General features: G+C 43.8%; 2 protein-coding genes and 1 long non-coding RNA gene across 5 annotated transcripts in view; 2 read left to right on the top strand and 1 right to left on the bottom strand.

Moving 5' to 3' along the window:
- sv2a (synaptic vesicle glycoprotein 2A) overlaps positions 1-12,411 on the top strand; it is a 43,774-nt gene extending 31,363 nt beyond the window's left edge. The window contains exons 9-12 of the mRNA XM_088905293.1: positions 75-208; positions 1,382-1,585; positions 2,321-2,480; positions 4,665-12,411. Of these exons, the coding sequence (XP_088761419.1) occupies positions 75-208; positions 1,382-1,585; positions 2,321-2,480; positions 4,665-4,848 (682 nt within the window). The 3' untranslated portion in view covers positions 4,849-12,411. The remainder of the gene's footprint in view (positions 1-74; positions 209-1,381; positions 1,586-2,320; positions 2,481-4,664) is intronic.
- Positions 12,412-15,561: 3,150 nt separating this feature from the next.
- bola1 (bolA family member 1) lies at positions 15,562-20,128 on the bottom strand. 3 transcript variants are annotated; one of them, XM_088905618.1, is made up of 2 exons: positions 20,023-20,128; positions 15,562-17,984 (listed from the first exon to the last, which is right to left on the bottom strand). In XM_088905618.1, the coding sequence occupies exon 2, from the start codon at positions 17,964-17,966 to the stop codon at positions 17,523-17,525; it is 444 nt and encodes a 147-aa protein (XP_088761744.1). In that variant the 5' UTR covers positions 17,967-17,984; positions 20,023-20,128; the 3' UTR covers positions 15,562-17,522. The 3 variants fall into 3 exon arrangements, with proteins under 3 accessions (XP_088761744.1, XP_088761745.1, XP_088761746.1); XM_088905619.1 differs by having other exon boundaries at positions 20,073-20,122; XM_088905620.1 differs by having other exon boundaries at positions 20,081-20,109.
- A 218-nt stretch (positions 20,129-20,346) lies between these two features.
- On the top strand, positions 20,347-24,259 carry LOC148815379 (uncharacterized). The gene is made up of 3 exons (XR_016086080.1): positions 20,347-20,426; positions 20,849-20,973; positions 24,115-24,259. It is a non-coding gene; the product is annotated as an uncharacterized LOC148815379 (long non-coding RNA).
- Positions 24,260-25,821: the final 1,562 nt, after the last annotated feature.

Raw genomic sequence — 25,821 nt, 5'->3', positions numbered from 1 at the left:
TCCCCAGTCCAAATGACTGGATTAGATTCGGCTGCCCGCAATGTTTGCGTGTTCCCCCTCCTCTGTCCCCGCAGGTTCATCAACATGAAGATGAAGTCCATGGTGTTTGAGGACTCTCTGTTTGAAGAGTGCTACTTTGAGGACATCACCTCCAGCAACACTTTCTTCAGAAACTGCACCTTCATCAACACACTCTTCTACAACACTGGTGAGAGGGGGTGGAGTCGGGGGTTTGGGTGTGAGGGATGGGGAGAGATGGGGCAGCCAGAGCCGTAACAGGAGGAAAGAGGGGTCAAGTGGTCAGTTTGTTCTCTGGCGGCAGAACCATGTCTGTGTATCGGCCTCCATTGCCTTACATAGCAAGCAGATACTCTATAAAAACAGTAGAGCACTTTACTGCCATATGTACAGATACATTGCAATTCTTATTTTGGGACAGACACCGTACAACAGACAACACCACACAGTGTAGACAATACGTTACAAGGTACTGTCTACACTGTTAGAAACAGAAAAAATAATAACGACAGAACAATAAATATGTACAGTAGTACTGAAAAAAAACCCACGGTAGACCATGCAAAACGTGCAGATGTGCATTGAGTCTGAGGAATTGCAGTTAGCTGTTAAGGATGTGTATACTTTATATGAGCAAAATAGCATGAATAAATGGGGAAAAAGCATTCTAATAAGGTTTTTCAGCTATATTATTATACAAACTTGCAATGAACCAAAGTCATGGTGCAGGCTGAAATTTGGACGCCTCACAGGGCAGTGTGAATTTGAATCGGAATGTTCAGCAGTTGTGCCCTTTTTTCTAACTAAGGAGCAGGAAAGAAGAGACACCTACAAGACATGCAGCTGCTACACACGGACTCGTGCACAAAACTACAGTTCCATTCTTAAAATCTCCCAGAAACACAAACACAAACCCAAAACAACCTAAATAAATATGAAACAGTTTTAGAGTTCTGTTTTTCAAGTACTTTAAATTCTCCAGTCCTTCAGGAACTTCTTTGACCTTGAAAGCAAAAAAAAAAGTATCCCCATTTACCCATTATTGCCCAAGTATCCCCCCAAAAAAAAGTATTCCCCATTTCCTGCTCACACCTGAAGAAGGCTCCACGGCCGAAACGTTGTGTTCTCTTTCTTCTTTTCTCTTTCTCTTTCTCTTTCTTCTCTTTCTTCTTTTTTTCAGCATGGAATAAACCTATTACTTGTTCCAAAAAAAGTATTGCTTTCCAAAATGCATGCTTGAAATTGGACTTATTTCATTTGGAGTAGAGATGTCTTTCTCCCACAATAGTGCTTTTTTCCCCAGTTTCTAGAATTCCTTTTGTGCCCTCTCATAGAGAGCCCTCTCTGTGATTCCCTCCGCCAGATCTCTTCAAGTACAGGTTTGTGAACAGCCGGCTCCTGAACAGCACCTTTCTGCACAACAAGGAGGGCTGCATGCTGGACTTCAGCGATGACAACAACGCCTACATGATCTACTTCGTCAGCTTCCTGGGCACGCTGGCAGTGCTGCCTGGCAACATCGTCTCCGCCCTGCTCATGGACAAGATCGGCCGCTTGCGCATGCTGGGTGAGACGTCCCCTGCCTGACCTCTGACCTGTCCTTTGTAGTCTGTGCCGCCTAACATCAGTTCCACTCCTCCTGTACAGTTACTTCACTCTGGTCAACATCTGCAGCATGCCTGAGGAAGCATTTTACTGCAAACACTTCCAAAATGTTTCCCCTTAAAATGGGCCTTCTTAATGCTATTAAACATGATTCATTCTCTGTTTGAAAATGGGGAACTAGTACCCTCCAGGAACCAGGAAGGGCACTAGGTCTTATATGCTCATGACAAAGAGCATCCAGTATGAAAGCAGCAATCACATTTCATTAATTAAAAACACACAACAAGACCACATCCCATATCATTCCATCATCAGGAATAAATTGTCATCGTCCATTAGCATTGGTAATGTTGTCTTTACAGACTAGTTACTGTTTAAACCCTTCAGAAGCTGTAATTATATGTGGAATTGCATTTGTTATTTATCTCACTTGGTGCGGTTATGGTGACGCAGGGGTCAGCATTGCTACCTCTCAGCACTGGGCCCTGGGTTCAATTCCAGACCTGGGGATACTATCTGTGTGGAGTCTGCATGTTCTCCTTGTGTTTGTGTGGGTTTCCTCTAGGTTTCCAGTTTCCTCCCACAATCCAAAGGCATGCTGGTGGGTTGATTGGCCCTGGTGTGAGTGTCTGTCCGCCTTGCGTCCTGTCCAGGTTGTCTCTAACTGCAGTCCTCCTGCTGTGTGTTCTCTCCACAGCGGGCTCCAGTGTCATGTCCTGCATCAGCTGTTTCTTCCTGTGGTTCGGCAATAACGAGTCAGCCATGATCGCTCTCCTCTGCCTCTTCGGGGGGATCAGTATTGCATCCTGGAATGCCCTGGACGTGCTGACCGTCGAGCTGTACCCCTCAGATAAAAGGTAAGAGCCATGCTGGTGTGCCAGGTCACTGGAGCGGCTCATGGTCTCTGCAGCTGTCATCTGTGGTGCCCTGATTGTAGAGAAGCATCCACATAAGAAACTAAGGTAACCGATGAGAGGAGGCCATGTGGTAGTTGACTTCTAATTAATTCATCCAAGGATCTCGTTCAGTTGTTTCTCGAGAGAAGCCAAGGTATTACTGTGTTCAGCAGCATGGCTGGGCAGCTTGTTCCACACATCCACCACCCTTTGGGCCTTGGCCTTTAATTCCCATGCATATGGTTTCCACACATATCCTGACAGAACGTGACAAACTGGAGAGGACATCAGCAAGTGTTGGAGTCTGGGCAGCGTCACTGGCCAGCTGTTTCCCTGAGTGTTGGCATGCTAGCGGCTGCTAGTGTAGAGCACTGCTCCTGCCCAGTGCCCCAGTGCTCCTGCCCCAGTGCTTCTGCCCAGTACTCCTGCCCAATGCTTCAGAGCTCCTGCCCAGTGCCCCTGCCCAGTGCCCCTGCCCAGTGCCCCTGCCCCTTGCTCCAGCCCCTTGCTCCAGCCCCATACTCCTGTCCTGTGCTCCTGCCCCAGTGCCCCAGTGCTCCTGCTCCAGTACACCTGCCCAGTGCCCCAGTACACCTGCCCAGTGCCCCAGTGCTCCTGCCCCAGTGCCCTGCTCACAGTGAGGCCCGACACAGGCACACCAGTGACCAGTGCTGGCCCTCCTGCGGGGCTGCAGCACTGGGCTCTTCCTCTGGGGAATACAGGTGCAGCAGTCGACTGCTCCCCAACTGTACTGGGCCTTTGAATTAGGGAAAGCCATGACAAATCACAACTATCACTACACTGCTGTTGTAATATTATTCAACATATAATTATAGTGTCAACACAGCAGGTGGATTCACAGAAAAGCCCAAGTAATTCAATATTTTAAGACATCATGCTGTTCTGTGAGGGAAAAGGCCGATGGAGCTGGTTTTGTATTTTAAGCCACTGATTCCAAACACTCTTCAAGGAAATACTCAGCTATGTGTTTATTTTTCAGTCAGTGGTATGTAAAGCAGTGTAATACTGTATATAAGTTCAGGTGGGTAGCTGCGTCAGCATGCGTAGGTTGCAAAGGAACAAGTAATAGGTTTATTCCATGCTGAAAAAAAGAAGAAAGAAAACACAACGTTTCGGCCGTGGAGCCTTCTTCAGGACACCTGAAATAAACCCATACTGTATATAAAGCAATGTAAAGCACAATCGATCGTGAAGTCATAATATATTAATATAGTTAATCTATTATTAACCGAGGTCTTTCTGAACGACAAAGAATTCCATACTTGTGTCATGTGAACTAGAAGAGTCCTTAGATTTTGGTTGATCATCCAAGAAAGATTTAGAAACCTGTTTGCTTTCTGTTCACGTCACGCTGTTCTGCCAGATTCTCAGTGTGACCGGGTTGTTTAGCCGGAAATACGTCATTTGCAGGCGCACAGTGCCACCTAGTGGACTTTCTGGCCTCCTGCATGTTGGCCTGTGTGGGAGTTGAAGTACTGTTATTCCTCACTCCTGGTGCTGTAGAGCCCAAAGCCACAGTGGTTTAAAAGGAAATCTCAACTCTTCAATGAGTGACCATGTTTTGAACATGCGCAACGACATGTTTAATTTACTTAATTGAATTATTAAGAGTTCGCATGTTTCAGGTAAAATCTCCTTTTTTTCCTTGAAAGGACCTTGGATTTGCAATTACAATAATAATAATAATTGCTTACACTTATATAGCGCTTTTCTGGACACTCCACTCAAAGCGCTTTACAGGTAATGGGGATCCCCTCCAGCACCACCAGTGTGCAGCCCCACCTGGATGATACGACGGCAGCCATAGTGCGCCAGAACGCTCACCACACATCAGCTATCAGTGGGGAGGAGAGCAGAGTGATGAAGCCAGTTCAGAGAGGGGGATTATTAGGAGGCCATGATTGGTAAGGGCCAATGGGAATAGCATAGTTGTTATAGTTGATAGAATTATCTACAATTAAATAACGGCAATTAAATAAATATATGACAAAGATACTATAAATGCAACGAAGCAACGGGTTAGTCAGATCTAACGCCTCTCAGACTTGCATGTCGGTTAACCGATAGACCGACATTAGAAAATTCAACTCACCGTTTTGTTATTCATATTTTTTTTTTTTTTAGAACCACGGCATTTGGGTTCCTTAATGCGCTGTGCAAACTCGCGGCCGTCTTGGGCATCAGCATCTTCACGTCCTTCGTGGGCATCACCAAGGCCGTGCCCATCATGTTCGCCTCGGGCGCCCTGGCCGCCGGCAGCTTCCTGGCGCTCAAGCTCCCCGAGACGCGAGGGCAGGTGCTGCAGTAGCCCGGCGCCGCCACCAGAGGGCGGTGTGGAGCCAGAGAGGCGACACTGTGACTAGAGTTACCCACCAGGGCGCCATAACCTCGGGACACCTGGATGCAGCCGCTAAAGCTACATTTCCCTTTTGTTTTAACCTTTGTGTGCTCTTTGAGTTTAAGGGTGTTTCAAAAAGCAGCTTAATATGTTGACGTCAATTGCATAGCTAACTGAATTAGGATCAATATTTTACTACACGAGCTATTTAGGTATTGTCTGCAAACAGGTCTGGGCCAGTTTAAATCGTGCTAAATAATACCATTTCTACACCACACGAGCAATTTATTGGGTTTCAAATACAGTACTTGTTACTAGGAGGGTAATCAGCTAGATTGGGATTTTTCACGCGTTAGTTTGGTAACACCTGGCCCCCTCCTTTGGAAACATGCTATATTAAGACAAGACAGATCAGTAGCACATTCGTCACAGAGTTTTAGTCTTCCTGTGCAAAACCTCTACATTAGAGAAGCCTCTTGGTGAGTAGAATTGCCCCCTCTCTGTAGCTTGAAAGCACCCTTAGGTCTTAGAACAAACACCTCCTGCACTGCCATGTTTTCGACAGCAGAGGGCGATGTTGCTGGGGAGCTAGTTTACAGACCAGTGTGAACACCATCTCATGACGTGTCCTGAGGCATTATGGGGCCAAGGTGGGAAGCCTGGTAGTGACCCATCTGCGTATAGCTCTTTCCCTCCTCCCTGAGCCGGCCCAGCCAGCTGCTGTGGGAGCCACTTGAAGTCCAGTCATCTCTTAGACTCGTGCTGCCCAGTTCTGGGTCAAGACAGATCAGTCTTGACCCCGTCTGCCGAAATGGACACGATTGATGTAAGCCCTCAGCCGAAATTAACTGCAAACCCCCCTGACAGAAACGTTCAATATTACCCGACATTGTGGTACCGCGATCTTAGAGGGCTTTCACCACAGCCTGTTCCTTTTTCCACATGGTTCAGATTGAGAAGGAAAAAAGCAGAAGAGTTGATGTTTGGTTTGTTTCGGAGGCCAGAAAAAAAATGCCTAAAAACTCTCCAAAATCAATGGTTAATTGTATTTGAAAGAGTATTGTACTGTACCCGGAGAACAGTCCGTGCTTTAAATAGACAGAAATCTATCTCATCTCTGTAAATGAAAATCAAAACATGCTTACCATTTTAGCACAGAACATAGCAGCAGTACTGGTGTAAACATTTTTAATGAAAAGTCGATCCCGAGTCACTGGTCTCCCTCCCTTGTGCTTTCACTTTAAGACGGGGAGACAGTGGCTCTCAGAATGATGAGAGGAGACTTGGTCCTCCTTCCGCTGAGCTTCGAGGAGTCTTTCTGAATCCTGTTCACACTGCTGAGAACACCGCCTCTCCAGCTCTCTCCAGACTCGGCCTGTCCTGGGCTGAGTGTGGCTGCAATGCCAACGAGAGCTCAGCATCTTGTACCGCCAGCCTGTTGACTGGACCAATCTATTCAATTTCAATTCAAGCTTTCCTGTCCCCTAGGGGGAATTTGTTTTATGGCACAGTCAAACACAACACAATGACAAACACACATCATATTTGTCATTTATCATATTTGTTGTAGACACTGAGAAAGACCAACAGTGGGTTTACTGTGCTCAGTAAGCACAGCTCAGTCCTCTCTGACAATATACAGTACCATCCCTTTGGTCTTCTCTCTTGTGGTCTGACTGCATGTTCACTGTTCTGGGCTACAACTACAGACATTCCGGACTCCATGATTGGCCATATTAGGATTAACATCGTAAATATTGTTCCAAGGACAACTTGGCATTATCATGATCTAGTGCAGCCAATTAAACGAATGCTGATCAAACCAGGTAAAACACGCATTAGAAAGCCATGGTACGAGGACTAAATGACCTTTCATCATTCTGAGCTATGTCCTGTCTTTTGAGTTAAAGGGCGCCAGGTCACAGGAAGAGAACACATTCCCTCCAAAGAGAACATGCTAGAACACCACCAGGGAGTCAGGCAAGGTCTGGGCTGCTATAAACCCGGCAGGATCCGTCGAGGTGCAAGCTGAGCCCAGTCACTGATAAATTAAATATGATTCCTTTAGCTCTAGTATGTTTGGAACTTGTTGGAAACAGCAGTGTTTGGAGCCCATTTCCTGCTGTTCAGAGAAGGCGTTCTGGCTCAGCGTTTGTCGCGTGTCGGTAGCTAGTTCTGTCCCTGTTGGGGTTTGGGGTGGCCTACTGATCAGGTGCGTCCTGTACAGGCGAGTGCTGGGCCAGGGCCTCACTCCCATGTCAAACCTGTCTCCATGGATACATCGTGGAGGCCTAGGTTTCAAGGTCCCCCTCTGCAATCTGTGGATTCATTTTATGGCCTCAAGGTTCGAGACCGGGGCCCGTCTCTGAAGAAACTAGCATAGACTCAAACCGGGCAGCATTAAACCAGAGTGCTCCTAGTGTATCTGATGAAATGTGTCTTTGAAGGCCCAAATTCCAGTTCCCCTAGCACTGAAAGAAGAGTCCCACAGTGCAGGTTTCTGTGCAGCCTTTACCCGGTGGCTCCCCCTGCTGTCTGATGCCAGTCATGGCTGTGCTCCGGCGTTGCTCTGTCTCACGTGTGGGCCGTCTTTCAATCCTCGTTAAAGATGTTACAGAAGAGTCACATTGTACAGCACATGATACAAGCAGTTAGCCCAGCGGCTGTGCAAAATTAGAAAGTGGTCCCTGCCTCGGGTCGTTCAGGAGCTCCTCCAATGTCGTGCAGTTCATCTTCAGCACATAACACAGCCCAGCGCAGAACCCAGACGGCAGTATGTCTCTGTCCCGTATATTGCTGTGCGTGGCACTACCGCGACTAGCTGAGTCTAATCGGTCTCTCGGGACCTGTCCTGCCCCTCCCGGCTTGCCCCTGCCTCCTCTTAGCAGGTCTGCGTCGCCATGATTTTTCTAAAACCACATTCCGGCTTTGACTCGACACTCGTGGCCAGCGATCTCGCCGCGGAGACGCCGGAAAACCGAAACAAAATAAAATCCAGAGGGGAGACATTAAAGCACAAGGCCGTTCTGACGACTAGGGAGCAAGACTATCTTTTTCTTAGCAGATAATGTAAAATATATATATAAATACAAAGCTTATTAAGGACATAAGTTTGATTTAGGTGTGATACAAAAGTCCGTGTATAAACTTGTATTAGCTGTTAAAAAAGGGAAATATTGAACAAAACCGAACGTCCACTTTTGGCTCACAGTAGCAAGACAGTAGTCTTAAATAGTTTTCCATAAAATGTATATATACATTGCGTTTTTTATTTTGTTTGAAGGTGGGTGAAATGTACAAGTGTAAAAAGCCTGTTTTATCGACACGCAGTGTTTCCTTTTTACTTGCTTTCTCGTCACTGTTCATGTGGTTTGCCAAGAAAACAGAGAGCCTGAACTATGTGCATATGTGTGTGTGTGTGGAGAACTAGATTCTATACTGCATTTCTGTGTTCACTTTCCTCTGAAAGGGGCGTGCAGGTTCAGAACCTAGCTGTGTCTCTCTTTGTAGAGTAATCTCAGTCTCGCAGCATCAGATAAATCAGGTTGAAAACTGGCCGTAGGTCTAAAGGTGAGCTGAGTGCAGCACTATCACTGCCTTAGCTTTCCAAAAGGTCAAATAACATGGATAATGTGGGGATTGTGTAATGCCATGTGAGACAGCTGGGCCACAATTTAGTTTTGATGTTGAGGTAAAAGGGCAAGCAAACTACTGCTTTCTCGCCCTGGACATAATGCACATTCATATAAGAGGGTCATAGTAATTAAATAATTACTGTAAGTCGATCTAGAAATATACATCTTTGAATCTCTTTTGCTACCAATTTTTTTTTATCAGTTAACTGGTATCAGTCAGCTGGAAAGGATTCTCTTGGACACACGTCGGGACCAGCGGGGCCAATACTGGCTCAGGGTGCCCTTAACCAAGCCGGCCAGTGAAATTCAGACATTGCTGGACCCTGAGTCGAAGGGTCTCTACATGAGCGTCCGTTCTGAAAGCCATCGAAGTCTTTATCTGCGCAGGGTCTGTCGCAGCGTCAGTGAAAGCAGCCGGCCATAGAAGCCTTATTTCTTTTTGTTTTCATTCTGAGCTTCAAATCTGTAAATAGAAAACAGTGGTGACTTTTGGTTAACTTTGGGCGTTTTTAGTCCCCTCAGTGTGCGGGAGTTGCTTTCGTGGCTGGTGCACATTCATACAAGCACACAGGCAGAAGAGCACAGACGACATTATGCCACCCTCTCTACTAGAGAGGTACAAAATCTACCACTTTCTTGGGCTCTTTTTATTTCCGCGTATCGCTACTGCCTTTTCTGGCTGAGGACACTTGTTCTCCAGTAGATTTTTGAAAGACGCCAGGGTATTAGTTTCAACAGTGAGGCTAGTTAGCTTGTTCCATACTACCACAAACTATAGCGTAACGTACCTCATGTTAAACATAACAAAAGCCACAATAAAAATGTCGTTCAGGCTTTGCCTTGCCACTCATTTCCAGTGTATTGTGAGAGTCGAAATCATTTCCCCTCAACCCTCGGTTGCTGCAGACTTGCGCTGCAACAGCGAGACAGCAAAGGAAAAGCCAGCTTGTGGCACTCATTGGCGCACTGGGGGGTGAAGCCTATATCGAGAATGGGAATTCCTGGCCTGAATATACAGTACAGTAGCTCCTTTCACACAGAATCTGCAAGGCCAATAACCCACTCCTCTCAATATTCTTCATTCCAGCTGTAAGGATTCGCTGTAGGAATGAGAAAGGCCGTCCTGAGGAATCCACAGAACAAGTATGAAATTAATGTGACAAAATTACATCAACTCTATTATATGATCACTATTCTTAAGGATAGCAGCCATGAAACTTCATTAAGCTAGAAAAGCACAACTCAACAGGAAGCACAGGTGTTAGAAACTGCCTTGGGGACAATTTAATACTGCCATTACTTTAATGCATAGTTCCTAGGGGGAGAACATTGAACATTTAAACATCATAGTACTCAGATTAAGCTGTCGGTGTCTTGGCTTTAGCCGAGAAAGTGGTGATTTCAGTCACAAGTCTCAGAATAGATGGAGTGAAGATGCTGCTTCATTGGACGTGAGCAAAAAATTCAGAAGTGACAGCTGTGCGATGGGCACATTCACCAGCAGTGAGCCCTGCTTTGAGGAACACTCGCTGCACTAAAATACAGTTGAACCTGTCTCTATTTTTTTACCACGCCAGTGGAAAGAAACTGGCGAGATTAAACACTTTTCACACTGCGACGTGAAGCTGACACTTAACCCAATAAAGATTGCATGTGTCAGATAAAACTGGGGGGTTTCTTAGTTTAATTTAAAGGATGGTTTAGTTATAAATGATTAATCCTGTGTAATCATGTTGAGATCGAACATATATGTGAGCTAGATCTTTTCAGATCTGAACTGTGCTGAGTTTTATCTGAACAGTGCTTTGCAATAGTTTTTTTTTTCTTATGGGCGTTTTATACTCTACTTTATACTTTTATTTTAAACGTACCTTCTCCTTTGTACTATTGTAGATTGGATGATAACATAGAAAATAGAATTCCATAACCACTCCAACACATTATGATGCAACAAAAAACTGCAGATAAGTCTTGTGGCCTGTGGAACCAAGCCGTGTAGCAGGCTTGTGTGGTCTAGAAATGCACGGGCATGGCTATGAGTCACGTCCCCTGCTGACTGACGCTTTGGGGACATTGCTCGATGTCACTTTGTCCAGTGTGGCGGAACCTTTAGGGCTCGAGGACTGAAAACAATGATCCTTATCCTGCTCTAGGAGAAAGGATGATCTCTCTCGAGTGTCTGGCAAAAACTCTCCATTCTGTGTGGGAAACCTAGACCATTTTGAAACTTGGCACTGAAAAACTGCGACATTCATCAGGCACTGTGTCCTGAAAGGGTGTGAAGTCCACAACAGTCAAGCACAAACGCAGCCAGACGTACCTGCCGTGACACACGTCTACACCAGCCACACACACATCACCACCACTGAGACTCCCAGGGGAAGGGCCTGGAATTACTGACCACTGTCTTATTTTTTCCTTTCAAACCATGACTGACTGTTTAAAGGAGTGGACTGATTCTTTCGCTAAATTTGTATAAAACTACTGTATATGCAGGTGAATCATACCATACCTTTTTATGGCAAACACATGCCTAATTCATGCTACACTAATCACATTTTGAAGGAAACTGTTTTGTCAGACAATGCCAATACCTTTTGCTGCCTATGGAGTATTTTTAGACCATTTTTAGGCACTTTCTGAAAGGGCTTAACTTCTCAACCGGTGGCATCTCAACATCCCTGGACTAGAAGTTATGTTTGAAATCATGATAGGGTTTCATGACAATAACAGAAGACAAAATGCAAAGGATTTATAATTTAAGAGCCATCTTGATTATTCTTGATGTGCAGCTGTGGCAAAGACATCAGTTTCTGGGGACCTGGAAATATGGAATTTTTTAAGAGTTTATCTATGAAACTGACTGCAGGTCTGGAAGGGACCCAAAATCTGACCCTTCCAGTAACCTTCCAGGCATCACCTGACAGAGCAGACGATAAGCTAAACAGGCCAGATCCTTCCTTGTGAGCCACGTCATTAGAAATTCCATGGATACGACCAGGAAATCTGGGATTCCTATTGGATTGTAGTTCCTTAGGATGAGGGAAGGCCAGGCCCAGTCTCCACTGCTGTCACCATCGTGCCCTTCATTTTCCATCCCTGTGTTTCCTGACACACAAACACACAAGTGTGCACCAGCCACTTGGAAAACCCGCAGGAGAAATGTCATGTCGGATCAGGCTTGTCACAGACAGTGTGGTGACAATCAGTGTGTGTGTGCGTGTTTGACATCACTTGTTGTTAATTGCCAAATATTTTTCTACTTTCCTGGGTTCTGTTCTCTCCTCCGGTGAAATAAAAACTGAAAGAAAGAAATAAGCAGATATATTTAAAAAAGGAAATTAATGCAATAGCTGTAGACAACATTTGATGTTCTTTTTTTGGTAACTTAGAAAGTGGCCTAGGGTACTCTTTTCATGACAAGATCTGGTGTATGGGGCATTTTTTATGATGTATTTTTTTTCTCCTTAAGCAAAATGTTAAAGGGAGCTGGTGTTCCAGGTAGCTTAGGAAACACACATCTCTATACCAGCCCTCGGTTTATTTCAGAGGACCACAGTTTTAGTTCTGTTTGATGCATACAGCACATTATTGGGGAGTAGACTTTTATGGCTTTAAATAAAAGCTATAAAACTAGTGTCTTAGATCATAAACCAGCAAAGCTGTTAAAGGAACAGACCATGCCGGCCTCTGTATACATTCTTGAAAACTGCGGATTTGTTTTGGTAAAAAAAAAAGACAATTCTCCTGCAGCAGGGATCAATTAAACTACCTAGAAGGCTTTTCATTTCTTAAATGTGTTTTTATATAATATGGAAAATAGAGTAGCATTCCCTGATCTATTGGTAGGTGGTTGAGTAGCATGACGTGCAATTTAAGCAATTAACCAAAAAAAAAAGATCCTTTAATACACAGTGAACTATCAAGGCATCACAACTGCATGTGCACATCGGCTGTGCTGAAAGATAATGAGAGATCAGGTCTTTATTTGACATGAGAGTTCATTTTTATCGTGGAACTAAAGAGATGAGTTGAACAAACGCCTGCAGTGACAGGGGTTATACATATCAGAAGAAAATTAGAAAGACTGCAAACCGAAAAGGAGAGAAAGGCCATTTTACTTGCTTTGTAATGAGTAGCAAATTGACCCAATCTTATAGGCCTGTACCAATGGATTTTAGAAGTACTAAATGTTTTATTTTGATAATCATAGATTAATCTTTTTTTAACAACGAAGGTGTAAATAAACCTGCAATTTTCAAACGTGCCGCAGAATACCCTGAGCATAAATTATGTCCAATGAAGACACTGGTCTTTTGAAATCAATGCAGTTTTTTATTTCAATTGTTCTATATTCTAAAATATTGCATTTTTGTTTGGCAAGTGTAAACCAAGAAACGTCTAAGATCCTTCACCCTTATCAATTATTTTTCTTTTTTTCTGTAAAAAAAAGATTTACGAACTGAGTGAAATCATGGATCTCGTGTAATCGAAGCAATAATCGACAGAGAATTTTGTTGGCTCAGCACTGCCTTTTAAAAAACTTGAGTAAAGCACACAGAGAAACTTTTACCAGCCCCTGCATCAGGTCTTTTACCTAAAGAGTCTCCCGGGTCTATTTTAGCTTCTGTCGAAAAACCTTGCCATTATTTAAATGTGACTAAAAAAAAAAATGAAACGTTATCATTGTACTGTGTCGTAGATCTGTAGGTGTTTGTATGTACAAGTATAAATATGTGAAAAAAAATGAGTAACAAAAAATCCTTAATGAATGGACACTATTGTATGTTGTCTTTCTTTTGTGTGTTTTGTAAATGACAATTTAAAAAAGTGAATAAAATCAATAACTACAACTAGATATGGAGAAGATTTCAGTGTAACACCATCATGGTGCCGTCTTGAGGTTTGTGTGAGATTGTGTTCTTTGATGCTGGAATCTGCAGTTGCACTTCCCAGTGCTACAATGGGTTAAAATGAATAAACTTACTTAAATAAGACTGGGTAAGAACGTATGACTTCTTTTCCCTACAAGAGCATTTCTAGTTTTCTTGCGGTTGTTTGGCATTCACATAATAATAATTGCTTACACTTATACAGCACTTTTCTGGACACTCCACTCAAAGCGCTTTACAGGTAATGGGGGATCCCCTCCACCACCACCAATGTGCAGCCCCACCTGGATGATGCGATGGCAGCTATAGTGCGCCAGAACGCTCCCCACACACCAGCTCTCAGTGGGGAGGAGAGCAGAGTGTTGAAGCCAGTTCAGAGAGGGGGATTATTAGGAGGCCATGATTGGGAAGGGCCAATGGGAAATTTGGCCAGGACACCGGGGTTACACCCCTACTCTTTTCGAGAAACGCCCTGGGATTTTTAATGACCACAGAGAGTCAGGACCTCGGTTTGACGTCTCATCCGAAGGACAGCGTCTGTTTACAGTATAGTGTCCCCGTCACTATACTGGGGCATTAGGACCCACATGGACTGCAGGGTGAGCGCCCCCTGCGGGCCCCACTAACACCTCTTCCAGCAGCAACCTTAGTTTTTCCCAGGAGTCTCCCATCCAGGTACTGACCAGGCTCATACCTGCTGAGCTTCAGTGGGCTGCCAGTTGTGAGTTGTAGGGTGATATGGCTGCTGACATCATCAGAGATCAATGAGAACCGCATCCCAGTGAGTTCTGCGTCTTACAGCTCTGAAGGCTGTTAAAGTGAGCTGCAACATCATTTTTATATTTTGGGGTTTGAAAGAATCAACATTGATGGGAACATTTCAAGCCCCAATGAATATAAAATGTATACAGTAACGTGTTATAGCTCCAATTGACATCACAAAATAGATGGCATTTCCAGGTTTGCGCAGCGCCATGCTGGTGATATTGTCTGTGATTCCGAACGAGGCAACAGAACATCCGGTGAGGTTAAGGAGCCCGGTTATATTGTGAACAGGCAGGCTTGTGAAGACTTTTAAATATTGCTCTTCATTTGGAGACTGTTGTGCCGACCAATACTATTCACTTGCAGATTACGGTGGAACATTTCTGTGGTGAAATGTCTGCTGCACAACCTGAACTTAGTCGCTTGTACGTTGCATTAACTAGTCATTACAGTGACTAGTGAGCAGGAAGGGCTGCTTCACGTCACAATGCTCACAAACTCTCTCTTGCCCGTGGAGAGACCGGGGTTTGCGACAACATGGTGACTATACAATACAAGTAGCTGACGCAGCCTGCAAAGGAACAAGTAAAAGTTCATTAAGCACAAAATTGTGAACTTTGTGGAAGTACTGCATAGTCCATGCTGAAAAGAAAAGAGACATAACATTTCAGCTGTGGAGCCTTCTTCACCTCTGTTGTTTCTTTTCTTTTATGCAGTACTTCCACAAAGTTCACAATTTCGTGCTTAATTCAGAATTTGTGAATAAGATTGCAGGGCTGCGGTCTGGCCATCACTAGCCTTACTGATCACTATGAAGGAGGTAGGGCAGATTTGTGAGTGGCTGGCACACTCAAACCACAATGTGATTTCTGGGTCTCACACACATCTGTGCTCAAAGTTTTAGAATTCAGCTGCTTACAAGATTATTTGGCTGGATTCTTTCCAAGTGAGAGTAATGGGGCTCATGCTGTATGTGTGCCTGTTACAAAGATGTCCAGTCATGTTGAGTTCTCCTGTGACTGGGGTCAAGATTTGTGGGGTAGCAGAATTCGCTGCTGGTTGGAGGAGGTGCTGAGGATCACGCTGAAATACAACGAGAGTAACCACTGATGGAAAACTTCAAGGTAGAAGAGTATGCAGCTTTTGCAAACTGGAGAAGCCGTTTGTGGTATTTTGTATCTGAATTGAACTCAACTAAGCCTGCAGCACAGGATGTCAGGTAGTCTTAAGCTTTGCATATTTGCTAAAAATGTTCTTTGACTGTACTGTATGTCAGCAGAGACAGAGTACAAAAGCTGTATCCCAGTGCTATTGCAACTGCCCACCAATACAGCACTCTGCATACTTCATAGCTCAGCACACAGCTGGAAAAAAAACAACCAATTTCATTGTTTTGGGATCTTATTCACTTTTATACAGGACCTTTCACATGTCTGAAATATAACAGTACTTAAGATTGTGACCCTTACAGATTTTAGAGTCTTGTCAAAATGTGGCCACTAGCCAGTTTTCATTAAATAATCAATTTCAACTCAATCTTGCATCCCCAAAAGTATGGGATAGGTTTGGGAAACATTTATTTTTTCATCATATATTACTCTTGACATTTCCATATTATAAGAATACTGCCTCATGTATGTGTTGTAGTTTTAGAAGTATACACTCTAAATCAAGCTTGTATCCATCTCCATTTTAAACCCCCCAGGCCTTGACACTGAAACTACCAGACCCTTCCGATCTAAGCCACCACAGGGCTTAGGCACACAACGCGCTCGAAGTGATTCATCGTTAATTAACCTGATTATAACAGTAAGGAGCTGGCTTTACTACAGAACACAGTACACAGTAAATAAAACAGTAAAGCAAAAACAATACAGAGGAAAAGAACACTCATTATCCCATCAGATGCTTTAAAGAGGAATTGATAAGCAGAGGCTTATAAATAGGGAGCTGCATCAGCAGGCATAGGCTGCAAAGGAACAGGTAATGAGTTATTTCTCTGCTGAAAAGAGAAGAAAGGAAACACCGTTTCGGCTGTAGAGCCTTCTTCAGGTGTGAGCTGAAGAAGAAGGTTGCTCACACCTGAAGAAGGCTCCACAGCTGAAACGCTGTGTTTCCTTTCAGCAGGGAATAAACCCATTACCTGTTCCTTTGAGGCTTATAAATGCTTTGAAACAGATCAAAGAAAATCTCCTGGTTGAAAAAAAAAATCTGCATTATTGAACATGTATACAATAGTTTTCTCATTATGCAAAACAAGTTAATCTATATGTGTTCAGGTGCTTTGTCCAAAACCCTGAAACTCAAAGGTCACTTAAGTTAAGTGTAAGTTAAAGGGTTTTATGCATCTGGTCACAGGATGAAATTACTCGCTATAAGATACAATGTTGAAAATTAATTTCAGCTCACAGACGAAGCCTATGTAAGACCTAGACTGGGAAATTGGGTCTTCCAAACAGAAATCAAGAAGAAACACAAACAAGAGAAAGTATGTTTGGTAGCTTGTTGCCGATCTGGAACTTAACTTAAAGGGGAGCCTGCATTTTCCACAGCAAAATCCAGAGAGACGTAAAGTTGAAGGGCTCATCAGAAAGGGTCAGTTCTCCTAAAAAAGGGCTCAACATTAATTACAACTGGATATGTCAATAAGAAGTGGACTTTTTAAAATCCAAGTAGAACCCTTGTGCCTCTTAACAGGATTTTTCTCTTTAAAAAGATGACATTTCGCAGAGACACAAGCTGCTCCACAACCGCTGAATACAGAAAACGTCCCAACGAAAAATGAGAAATAATCCAACTCAACATTAGCAACTACTGGTCCATACTGTTCATGGAGAAGCGCCGTTTTGACAGGTCAATGCAATGAGAACATCTTTGTGAGATGACAGGGAAATAGACAGGCTTGTTTTTTCTTGGCAAGAAAAAAAGTCACTTTGACAAGGCAAGGAGTACGTTTCCTGCTGGAATGAACTGCACCTCTGCTTCCTCAAGTGTCTCATCAATGACTTGGCTCTATCAAGCAGTAACCACTCGTGCCAGAAGTTCACTGACATATGGGTATCTATAAGAAAAATCCACTGGCTTGTGGGGTGTGACTCCCATCTCTATAAGATCCTGGGAAGATATGATCACACAAGCAACCCATTAACCAGAATTTTAAAAGGCTGGATGGTTTTACAGTTTACGGCTAAGAGGTGTTAAAATTAACAAGTTACTTTTAATATCATGGATACACTTAAGTCGATACAAGTTAAAAATGAGATCCAAATGCCAAGTGCAGTTTTCTTTACTTCATATCAGGAAGTTGGGATCCTCGTCCCCGTAGACTGAGGGTGGCGTCAGTAGTTGGGGGTCAGTCCTGGCCAGACAGCTTGTGCGCGGCGCTGCTGTCGTTCTTGGATCCGCCCAGGCAGGGGGGGCTCCTGGCCAGCCGGGGGTCGCTCTCCCACTGAGCTGGGGTCTTGGCCTGGATGGCCAGAGCGTGGACGGAGGCGGCCAGCTCGTCCCGCAGGGCCTCGTTGACCAGGCGGTGGCGCTGCAGCAGGGGCAGCCCTTCGAAGCGCTCGCTCACGACCAGCACGCGGAAGTGGGACTCGGAGCCCGGGGGCACGGCGTGGAGGTGGCTCTCGTTCCGGACCTCCAGGTGGGCGGGCGCCAGGGCCCGGCTCAGCTTGGCCCGGATGGCGCTCTCCACGGGGCGGCTGGGGTCCATCTGGGGCGGCCGGCCGGTCACGAGACGGAAGGGGGCAATCGTGGACACGAAGGGGCCGCTCCTTCCGAGAATCCTCGGCAGCATGGGCCCGGACACCGGAGGCTGGAAAAGGGGAAGAACAAGCAGGTCAGACACTTCCACCCCAAGAGCTGTCACAGCGCTCGTATAATTCAGCATCGAGACCAGGGATGAGCCGGACCTGGTCCAGGAAAACAGGGATCTTTAAAGGGGATCTGCAGTCCCAATTCCTCAACCACTTATTAAATCTCAGTAACAAAATAAATCCACTGACATTACAGAAACAACTTCCAAATTTTGAATTAAGCACAAAATAGTGAACTTTGTGGAACTACTGTAAGTCCCCAGGTTGTTGCAAACTCACATTCAAGCTCCCACGAATTGTGACGTGAAGCAGCCCTTCCTGCTCGCTAGTCACTGCATTGATCAATGTAAAGAGTTAACAAATTAGTATTTGTTGGTAAAAGTGTCTTGAAGTCAAGGGATTTCTACTGGATTAAAAGAGATGTATTAACAATCCTGCCTGGCTTGTTAATAGAGCCGCTTCACCTCACTGGAAGTTCTGTTGCCTCATTCTGAATCACGGAATATGGCATGACGGATACCTTGAAATTTAATCTATTTTCTGATTTAAATCGGGTTTTACAACTTACTGTGCACATTTGACTTTTACTGAGCTTTAAAATTCACTCATCAATGCTGATTCGTTCTCACCCTGAAATATGAAAATAGTTGCAGTTGCCCTTTAAATCTGTTTTCTAACTACTTTATCCCATACAGGGTCTTGGGGGGAGCCGAAGTTTGTCCTGGCAAGCAACGGGCACCAGTCCACACACAGGGCTGAATTTCACAGAAGCCATTTAACCCACCAGTACGTCTTTGGACTGTGGGAGGAAACTGGAGCACCTGCAAACTCCACACAGACAGCGGCCCAGGTCTGGAACTGAACCCAGAGCCCCAGCTCTGCGAGACAGCAGTGCTGGATCTTTAAATCCCCAGTGGCAATGCAAACACACACGTGTAGTGCCTGCTTTTGAAAAGCAGTCACTTGTTGATTTGTTTTTCCCCATTCTTCATTGAAAAGTGATATTTCCTTTACTTATGTCAAGTAAGAGAGGAAAATCTCTCTCTCTAGATGGGAGACTCCTGGGAAAGCTAAGGTTGCTGCTGGAAAAGGTGTTGGTGGGGCCAACAGGGGGCGCTTACCCTGCAGACCAGTAGAGGGTGCTCACCCTGTGGTCTATGTGGGTCCTAATGCCCCAGTACAGTGACGGAGACACTATACTGTTAACAGGCTCCATCCTTCGGATCAGACGTAAAACTGACATTTTGACTCTCTGTGGTCATTACAAATCCAAGGGCATTTCTCGAAAAGAGTAGGGGTGTAACCCCGACATCCTGGACAAATTTCCCCCTGGCCTTTACCAATCATGGCTTCCTAATAACCCCATCTCTGAACTGGCTTCATCACTCTGCTCTTCTCCCCACTGAGAACTGGTGTGTGGGGGGCGGACTGGAGCATCATCCAGGTGGGGCTGCACACTGGGGGTGGTGGAGGGGATCCCCATTACCTGTAAAGCGCTTTGAGTGGAGTGTCCAGAAAAGTGCTATGTAACTGTAAGGAGTACTTCTATGCTGTCAAAAAAGTGTATCATTCACTTTGCTAAGCTTGAGGTTGTGGAAGAAACACCATTTGACAATTAATGTAACCGTAGCCGGCGGCACCTACCGCTGTACACTTTATTTCCCTTATTAGAAATTAATCCCTTAGCGCACAGGGGAGCGCGTCCGTGGCTACATTTGAAATGGACAGTAGGACTTGCGTACAGTCAGTAGCTGTTGCTTTTAGTCAAGTATAAACACTTTTCACAAGATTGCAGTCGTATACAGTGACTAGATATTCGGTGATGTAATGTGTAGAATTCTGTAACAATTTATATAATACACGTACATTGCAATAATGATAAGAAATATATTACTCGCTCTTGGCCAATAAACAATTTCGGTGTGACGGATTCATTATGAAATAAAAAATACAGAAGCCTACCTACTTCTAACAGTGAAAACCCACAGATATTAATCAAAAAATACTCGCAGCTAAAGGGCAACAATTATAACCTACCCGTATTCACGCCTATTAGATTGTTTTCCAAACACAAAATACCACACGACCTGCTCACCGACACTGTCCTCAGCAGTCCTGAACCACGGCCACACGTGACAGGAAGAACCCGCGCGGTATATGCTGGGATTTGTAGTTTGATCTGTCGTAGTCGGTATCGCACATCGAAGGAAATATTTTCAGCGAAATACTACATAACCCAAAATGCAATGCACAAAGTAAGTGCGGATCGGGTTGTAATAGGTAATTGTAAGCAGCTATTGAATAAAATTTTTGTTGCGAGGCTTTCAAAAAATATTGTAAAATACAAGAAGTACGCCTCCAGGAAGACGTTTGATTGCAGCTGGGATGGGGCCAGCGGCAGTGCATTTCATCTGTCGAATCGGTGACTTTTTCATTAATAGGTCTGTCGTGGCGACATTTTAACCATATGCAAAAACAATTCACACATTAAGAATTGTTTGATACCGTAGGGTATTTTTCATGTTTTTTTTCCTACAGGAGATACTTGATAAATGCCTTGCTACTGCGATGTGAGTGCTAATGTTTCGTTGCATAAAATATATTGTTAAAAAATAATATTGACTTGCCTGGTCTTGTAAGTTTTCCGAAATCCTAAATATTAACGAGAGATTCAGGGAAGTGCCAGAGCTTGATTAAAGGGAACTGGTCTTCTATATTGTGTCCGTGATACACCGCAAATACAGTATAGCTCCAGGGAATCTCAAAATGTGTACCGTTTCCAAATGTAACCAAAAGGGGGCGTCGCAAGACAAGGTTTAACGATAGGGGTCCTTAATTGTTCACGTCATTTCTTCATGAATAGAATTTTTTACGACATATTGGAGACCTGCTAGCCGTCCAGTAGTCCTGCTACCACCACCGTGGTCGGAAGAGTAGACCGTCCAAGAAGTTCTGTCATTCGCCTCCAACATCAATCGCTAAATGTCGGTAAGAACCAACAGATTTGTTAATGCAATGGAAGAACAGACACAGAAATTAATATCACATTGGACTAAAAATAATGCGAGGTTTTACAACATTTACTACAACAGTACAGGAGCTGTAAAAGCGATAGTACGATTAGGAGATATAAAGGGATTAATAATGAAAGACCATAAAGATATAGTAAACGTGCTAAATGAATATTTTACACAAGTGTTTACAACAGAAGACTTTAATAACGTGAGCTTCTACAGCAACTAGGACAGTTAAAAAATAAATCACGAGATCCTGGTGGTATTTTCTCAGTCATACTCAAGGAAATGAGGAGGAATGGTATTCATAAATATATTTTGCCTATCATTTAATATTTACAGATTGGAGAATTGCCGAGGTAACTAAAGTTACTTCTAGAGTACTTTAAATGTGAAAGAGGCCAGTTTCTCAAAACAGGGACGGAACCAGGAGACTACAGACCCATCAGTATAACCTCTGTTAAAGGCAAAGGTGTACTAAGAATAAAAAAATCGTCAAAAAATAAAGTCTTAGTTGGACTAACTTCCCTGAATTCTTTGAATATTCAACAAGGACAGCAGATACAACTAAAGCGTACACTGTGGTACATTTACATTTTCAGAAAGCTTTTGGGTGGATCCCTCATAAAAGATAGATGATCAAATTAAAGGCAGTAATTATACAAGGTAATGTGTGCGCATTGATTGAGGAGAGGGTCATCACCTTCTAATAAGATAGATGTTAGCAGTGTGCTACAGGGATCTGTTGAGGGCCTGTTGCTCTTCCTGATTTATAGCAAAGCTTTAAATTCTGATAATAATAATAACAATAACAACATCACTTTATTAACCCTATACAATTTCTTGCATAAGGAATTTGTCTTTTCACATACCCCAGCTTGCTCTCCATGAGACACAGACAGGGAGAGAGCCTGGGGTCAGAGCACAGGGTCAGCCATTGTACAGCGCCCCTGGAGCAGCTGGGGTTAAGGGCCTTGCTCAGGGGCCCAACAGAGTAGGATTCCTCTGCCAGCCACAGGATTTGAACCGACAACCTTCCAGTCACAGGTGCAGATCCTGAGCCAGAGAGCTACTGCTCTGCCCCATGATACATTAAGCAAACTAAATTTGTGTATGATACAAAAATAGGGGAAGTGACCAACAGAAGAACTGGAGTAGCAATGGAATTGTAGCGCTTTCGGGTTCTTGTGGGTATGCATCCTCGCCGCTCCCGCCTCAGGTCGGCCCCCCAACTGCTGGGGCTTGAACCCAGGCCTCAGGTGTCACTAAACAGGGAACCAGCCAGCTGAGCTAAAGGGAGACCTCCTGAGCTGAGGTCCCTGCTATTCACAGGGAAGGGCGGTGATGTCACCGCGCTGGCAAGCTGAGTCGCACAACCAGTAATGTCGGCCGTATGTGTTACAGTATTAAACAGACGATCAGACAAAGCCATGACCACCAAGAATACCGAGTTCAGTTTCTGTCACCACAATATCAAAAGGATATTATAGCCTTGAGAAACATTTGGAAAGAATGAGTGGCAAGAATGAATCCTGGTTTTAGACAAGGTAGCAGGTTAAGGGTGTTAAAATATCTTCATAGTCAAACAAATGAGGAAATTTGATTGAATTATACATGACCCTAAAGACAACAGAAATCCAGGAAACAATTTCACGCTTAGTGAAATCAAGGACATTAACCCACAATCTGAAAATAAAAGGGAATTAATTTAGAACGAAGAAAAAAAAATCGTCTTTTTTAAGGCGTGGTGAGTGTCTGATACAGGCCGTGGGGTTGAAGCCCCATTTTTCAGAACTGGGTGGATGAAAATGTAACATTCACTGAATGAGCAATCAAACAAGATGGGCCCAAGTGAACTGATTTGTAACAAAAATTGAAATCCCTGTGACTTCAGGAAATCTCTGTAAAATACGTTCTCTGTGACCTCATTGTAACACCAGTGAGAGGGCACTGGGTATAAGGGCTTATTTTAATGAAACCAGTTTATGCAGGAGAACTGGCAGTAAATGATTTTGCCTAACTTAAAGGAGGATTCCATGGCTTGAGATATCCTTTTTGTATGAATATCAAATTATTCATATATTTATATATCAAATTATTTGAATACATACTGTACGTTTTGTGTGACTGTCAAATTCTCTATCTTTTCCTGATTCTTTTAGAAATGACGTAGCACCTTAGCAAAATCCAGACATTCTAAGTTGCCCTACTTTTTTTTCAGTGACCTACATAAATGGAGTTCAGGGGCATTTAGCATTTTAACCTATTTCCAACCTTTCTGGATTGTAAAGATCACTGAATTCATGGTAAAATACAGAGAGCCATGGCACATTATTGTGAAATAAATGTGAAACAGATTTCACATTTCAAGTTCAGAGTGATAGACCTTAATTCGGGAAAAAAATGTCTTAATTGACTGATTGATCAAACTCAGCAATTATTAGGAGTTAATAATAATAATTCAGGGATGCCATCCAGCTGTTTCTTTAAAGAAGCCAGTGTGTAAGCTCTAACAATATGGCTAAGGAGCGTGTTCCATGCTTCCACACCTCTTTGTGTAAAGAAGTGTAACCTGTTTCCAGTTTTAAATGTGTTTGCTCTTAGTTTCCATTTGTGTCCTCTGGTTTTCTAGTCGATATTTTACAGATATCAGTTCCGTGTTACAGAAATGTGTAGTATTTGCTGTACACCCATGTTTAGGTTCCACCCAGTGCACAATTTTAAAAAGGTTAAACCGGGCTTCTTTGGTATCGTCCACAATGCGTCTTCATTTACACTTGCCTTTGTCACTCACCGTGTTTAGCTGTAACTTGTACGTAAGCTGTATATAACATTTAAATCGGAAACGGACTCAGAAAAATATGCACTTATAGCCAAGTCTCTTTCTATACATTGTAATTCATGACTGCACAAAGCAAACATTCCAGGTAGCTGAATCGGTTCTACAGGCGAAATATTCTACCTTTAATATGAAGTGAAATAATCGCTAATATAGCCAGGCAAGATTCACTAGACCACAGAAACACTTTGATTACATTGTAGATTAGTGATGTACTAGTTTGAAATGACAAAAAATGCATTTTATCTAATTATATCGTTTTCTTTCCCAATACAGGGTGACGTCGTCTGCATCTTTGATGCCCAAGAGAGAAGTGGGACTTTCTGCTGTCTTGAAGATTATAGATGACAGTAGTAATTGCTTAGTGAATGTTAACCTCCTCTGTAGTCACAGATTAAATAAACATAAAAAATTGCTTTAATCTGTTTACTATTGTTTTTTCAGTCAGATGTTTGGTGTTGGAGCCAGTCCTGCCCAACAAATCTATTACAAAGACAGCAGATTTGCAATAGGATCCTGCACATAGATGTACAATTTTAATGTCCCCTTAGCCACAGTGTCTCTTTACTGTTTCTCGGCAGCCTTTTTCGTCATTGTCCCTTTTATTCTTCGTCAGAAACAGGCAGTGTCATCAGAGAATATTAGGCAGCCGAAGGACTGAATTTGAAACTGTAGATAGACCCGGACTAATGGCTATTTTTGATTAATTAAATAACTAAAACTAAACCCCAAAGAAAGTGCTGGAATGCTGGTCAGTCTTTGAAAGAGTGGGTTGTTCACCTCCGAAAAGACAAAACTGTAAAGAATTTATGTGAAGTCATCGGCAGGGAAATGGGGAGGGAAAGTGGGAAGTTAGAGGAAGAGGACATGATCTCTCCCGAGTGCAGGCGGGGAGCCAGGAGTGAGAGCGAGAGGGAAGAGTGAAACGAGAGAACGATCTGATCTGTGAGATCTGTGACCCAGTGCCGTGTTGTTCTTGGCCCGGGCACAAACACTCTTCCCCCAGTTAGGAAAACAACCCTGGTTTTTGGGAAGAGAAAGTACAGCTGGATGTCAACAAAACAACCCCCCCCCCCCATTCCCTCATGTGCTGTGATGATTCAGCCCACGCTGAGACCGGAGCCAGGAGTCGCTCGGCCTGTTTGTCCATCTTGCTGAAACACAAATGCACAAACGCACAGAAAAGTGAAGAGTTGGGTGGGGGAGGCAGACCCCCCCTCCCTGTCCCATTTTTGACTCTGAATCCAGCTCTGGCCATTTTTAGAAAGATCCCCTGTGTGGGAGACTCTACAGAATGACTCAGCAGTGTGCTGCACAGCTGTAACATGACTGCGAATGACGTCTTGTGCCAACTACTTCTGCAAGCGGGGGTTTAACTCTGGTTGTGGAGCTCCTGCTCCTATCGCCTAATTCAGGTCCTGAGTGAAGTTCGTTTTGGAAAAACCTTTTCTTCCGCGCATGTGTTTTAATATTTCTTTAATAATTTATGTCCAAAATTCAGCAGCCAGAATCCTGACCAGGTCTAGTGCAAGTGTTCACATTACTCCTATCCTGGAGTCCTTGCACTGGCTTCCGGTCAAATTCCGTGTAGACTTTAAAATCCTCATGCTCACCTATAAGGCTCTGCATGGCTTGGCACCTCAGTACCTGTCTGAGCTATAATCACCCTACTCCCCACCTCGCAACATTCGCTCTTCTAATTCTGCTCTCCTTACTGTCCCCCAAGCCCGTCTACATTGTATGGGTGACAGGGCCTTCTCCTGCTGTGCCCCCAAGCTCTGGAACTCTCTCCCCAAGGATATCAGAGAGTTACCTTCTCTGAACTCCTTCAAATCCAGACTCAAAACCCTCTTCTTCAGGAAAGCCTTTACTGAACTGGTTCCATTCTTCACCCCTCTGTTTTTCTTAGTACCACCACCCACAGTCTCCTCTATATATTGTAATTGTGTTTTATCTTGTGTATTCTTTTTATTTATTGTTGTC

Source organism: Atractosteus spatula, chromosome 25, assembly GCF_055471065.1.
Source record: "Atractosteus spatula isolate fAtrSpa1 chromosome 25, fAtrSpa1.hap1, whole genome shotgun sequence".
Taxonomy (NCBI): Eukaryota; Metazoa; Chordata; class Actinopteri; order Semionotiformes; family Lepisosteidae; genus Atractosteus; species Atractosteus spatula.
Note: the sequence above shows the minus strand (reverse complement) of the source record. Positions and strands in the feature narration are given on the sequence as shown.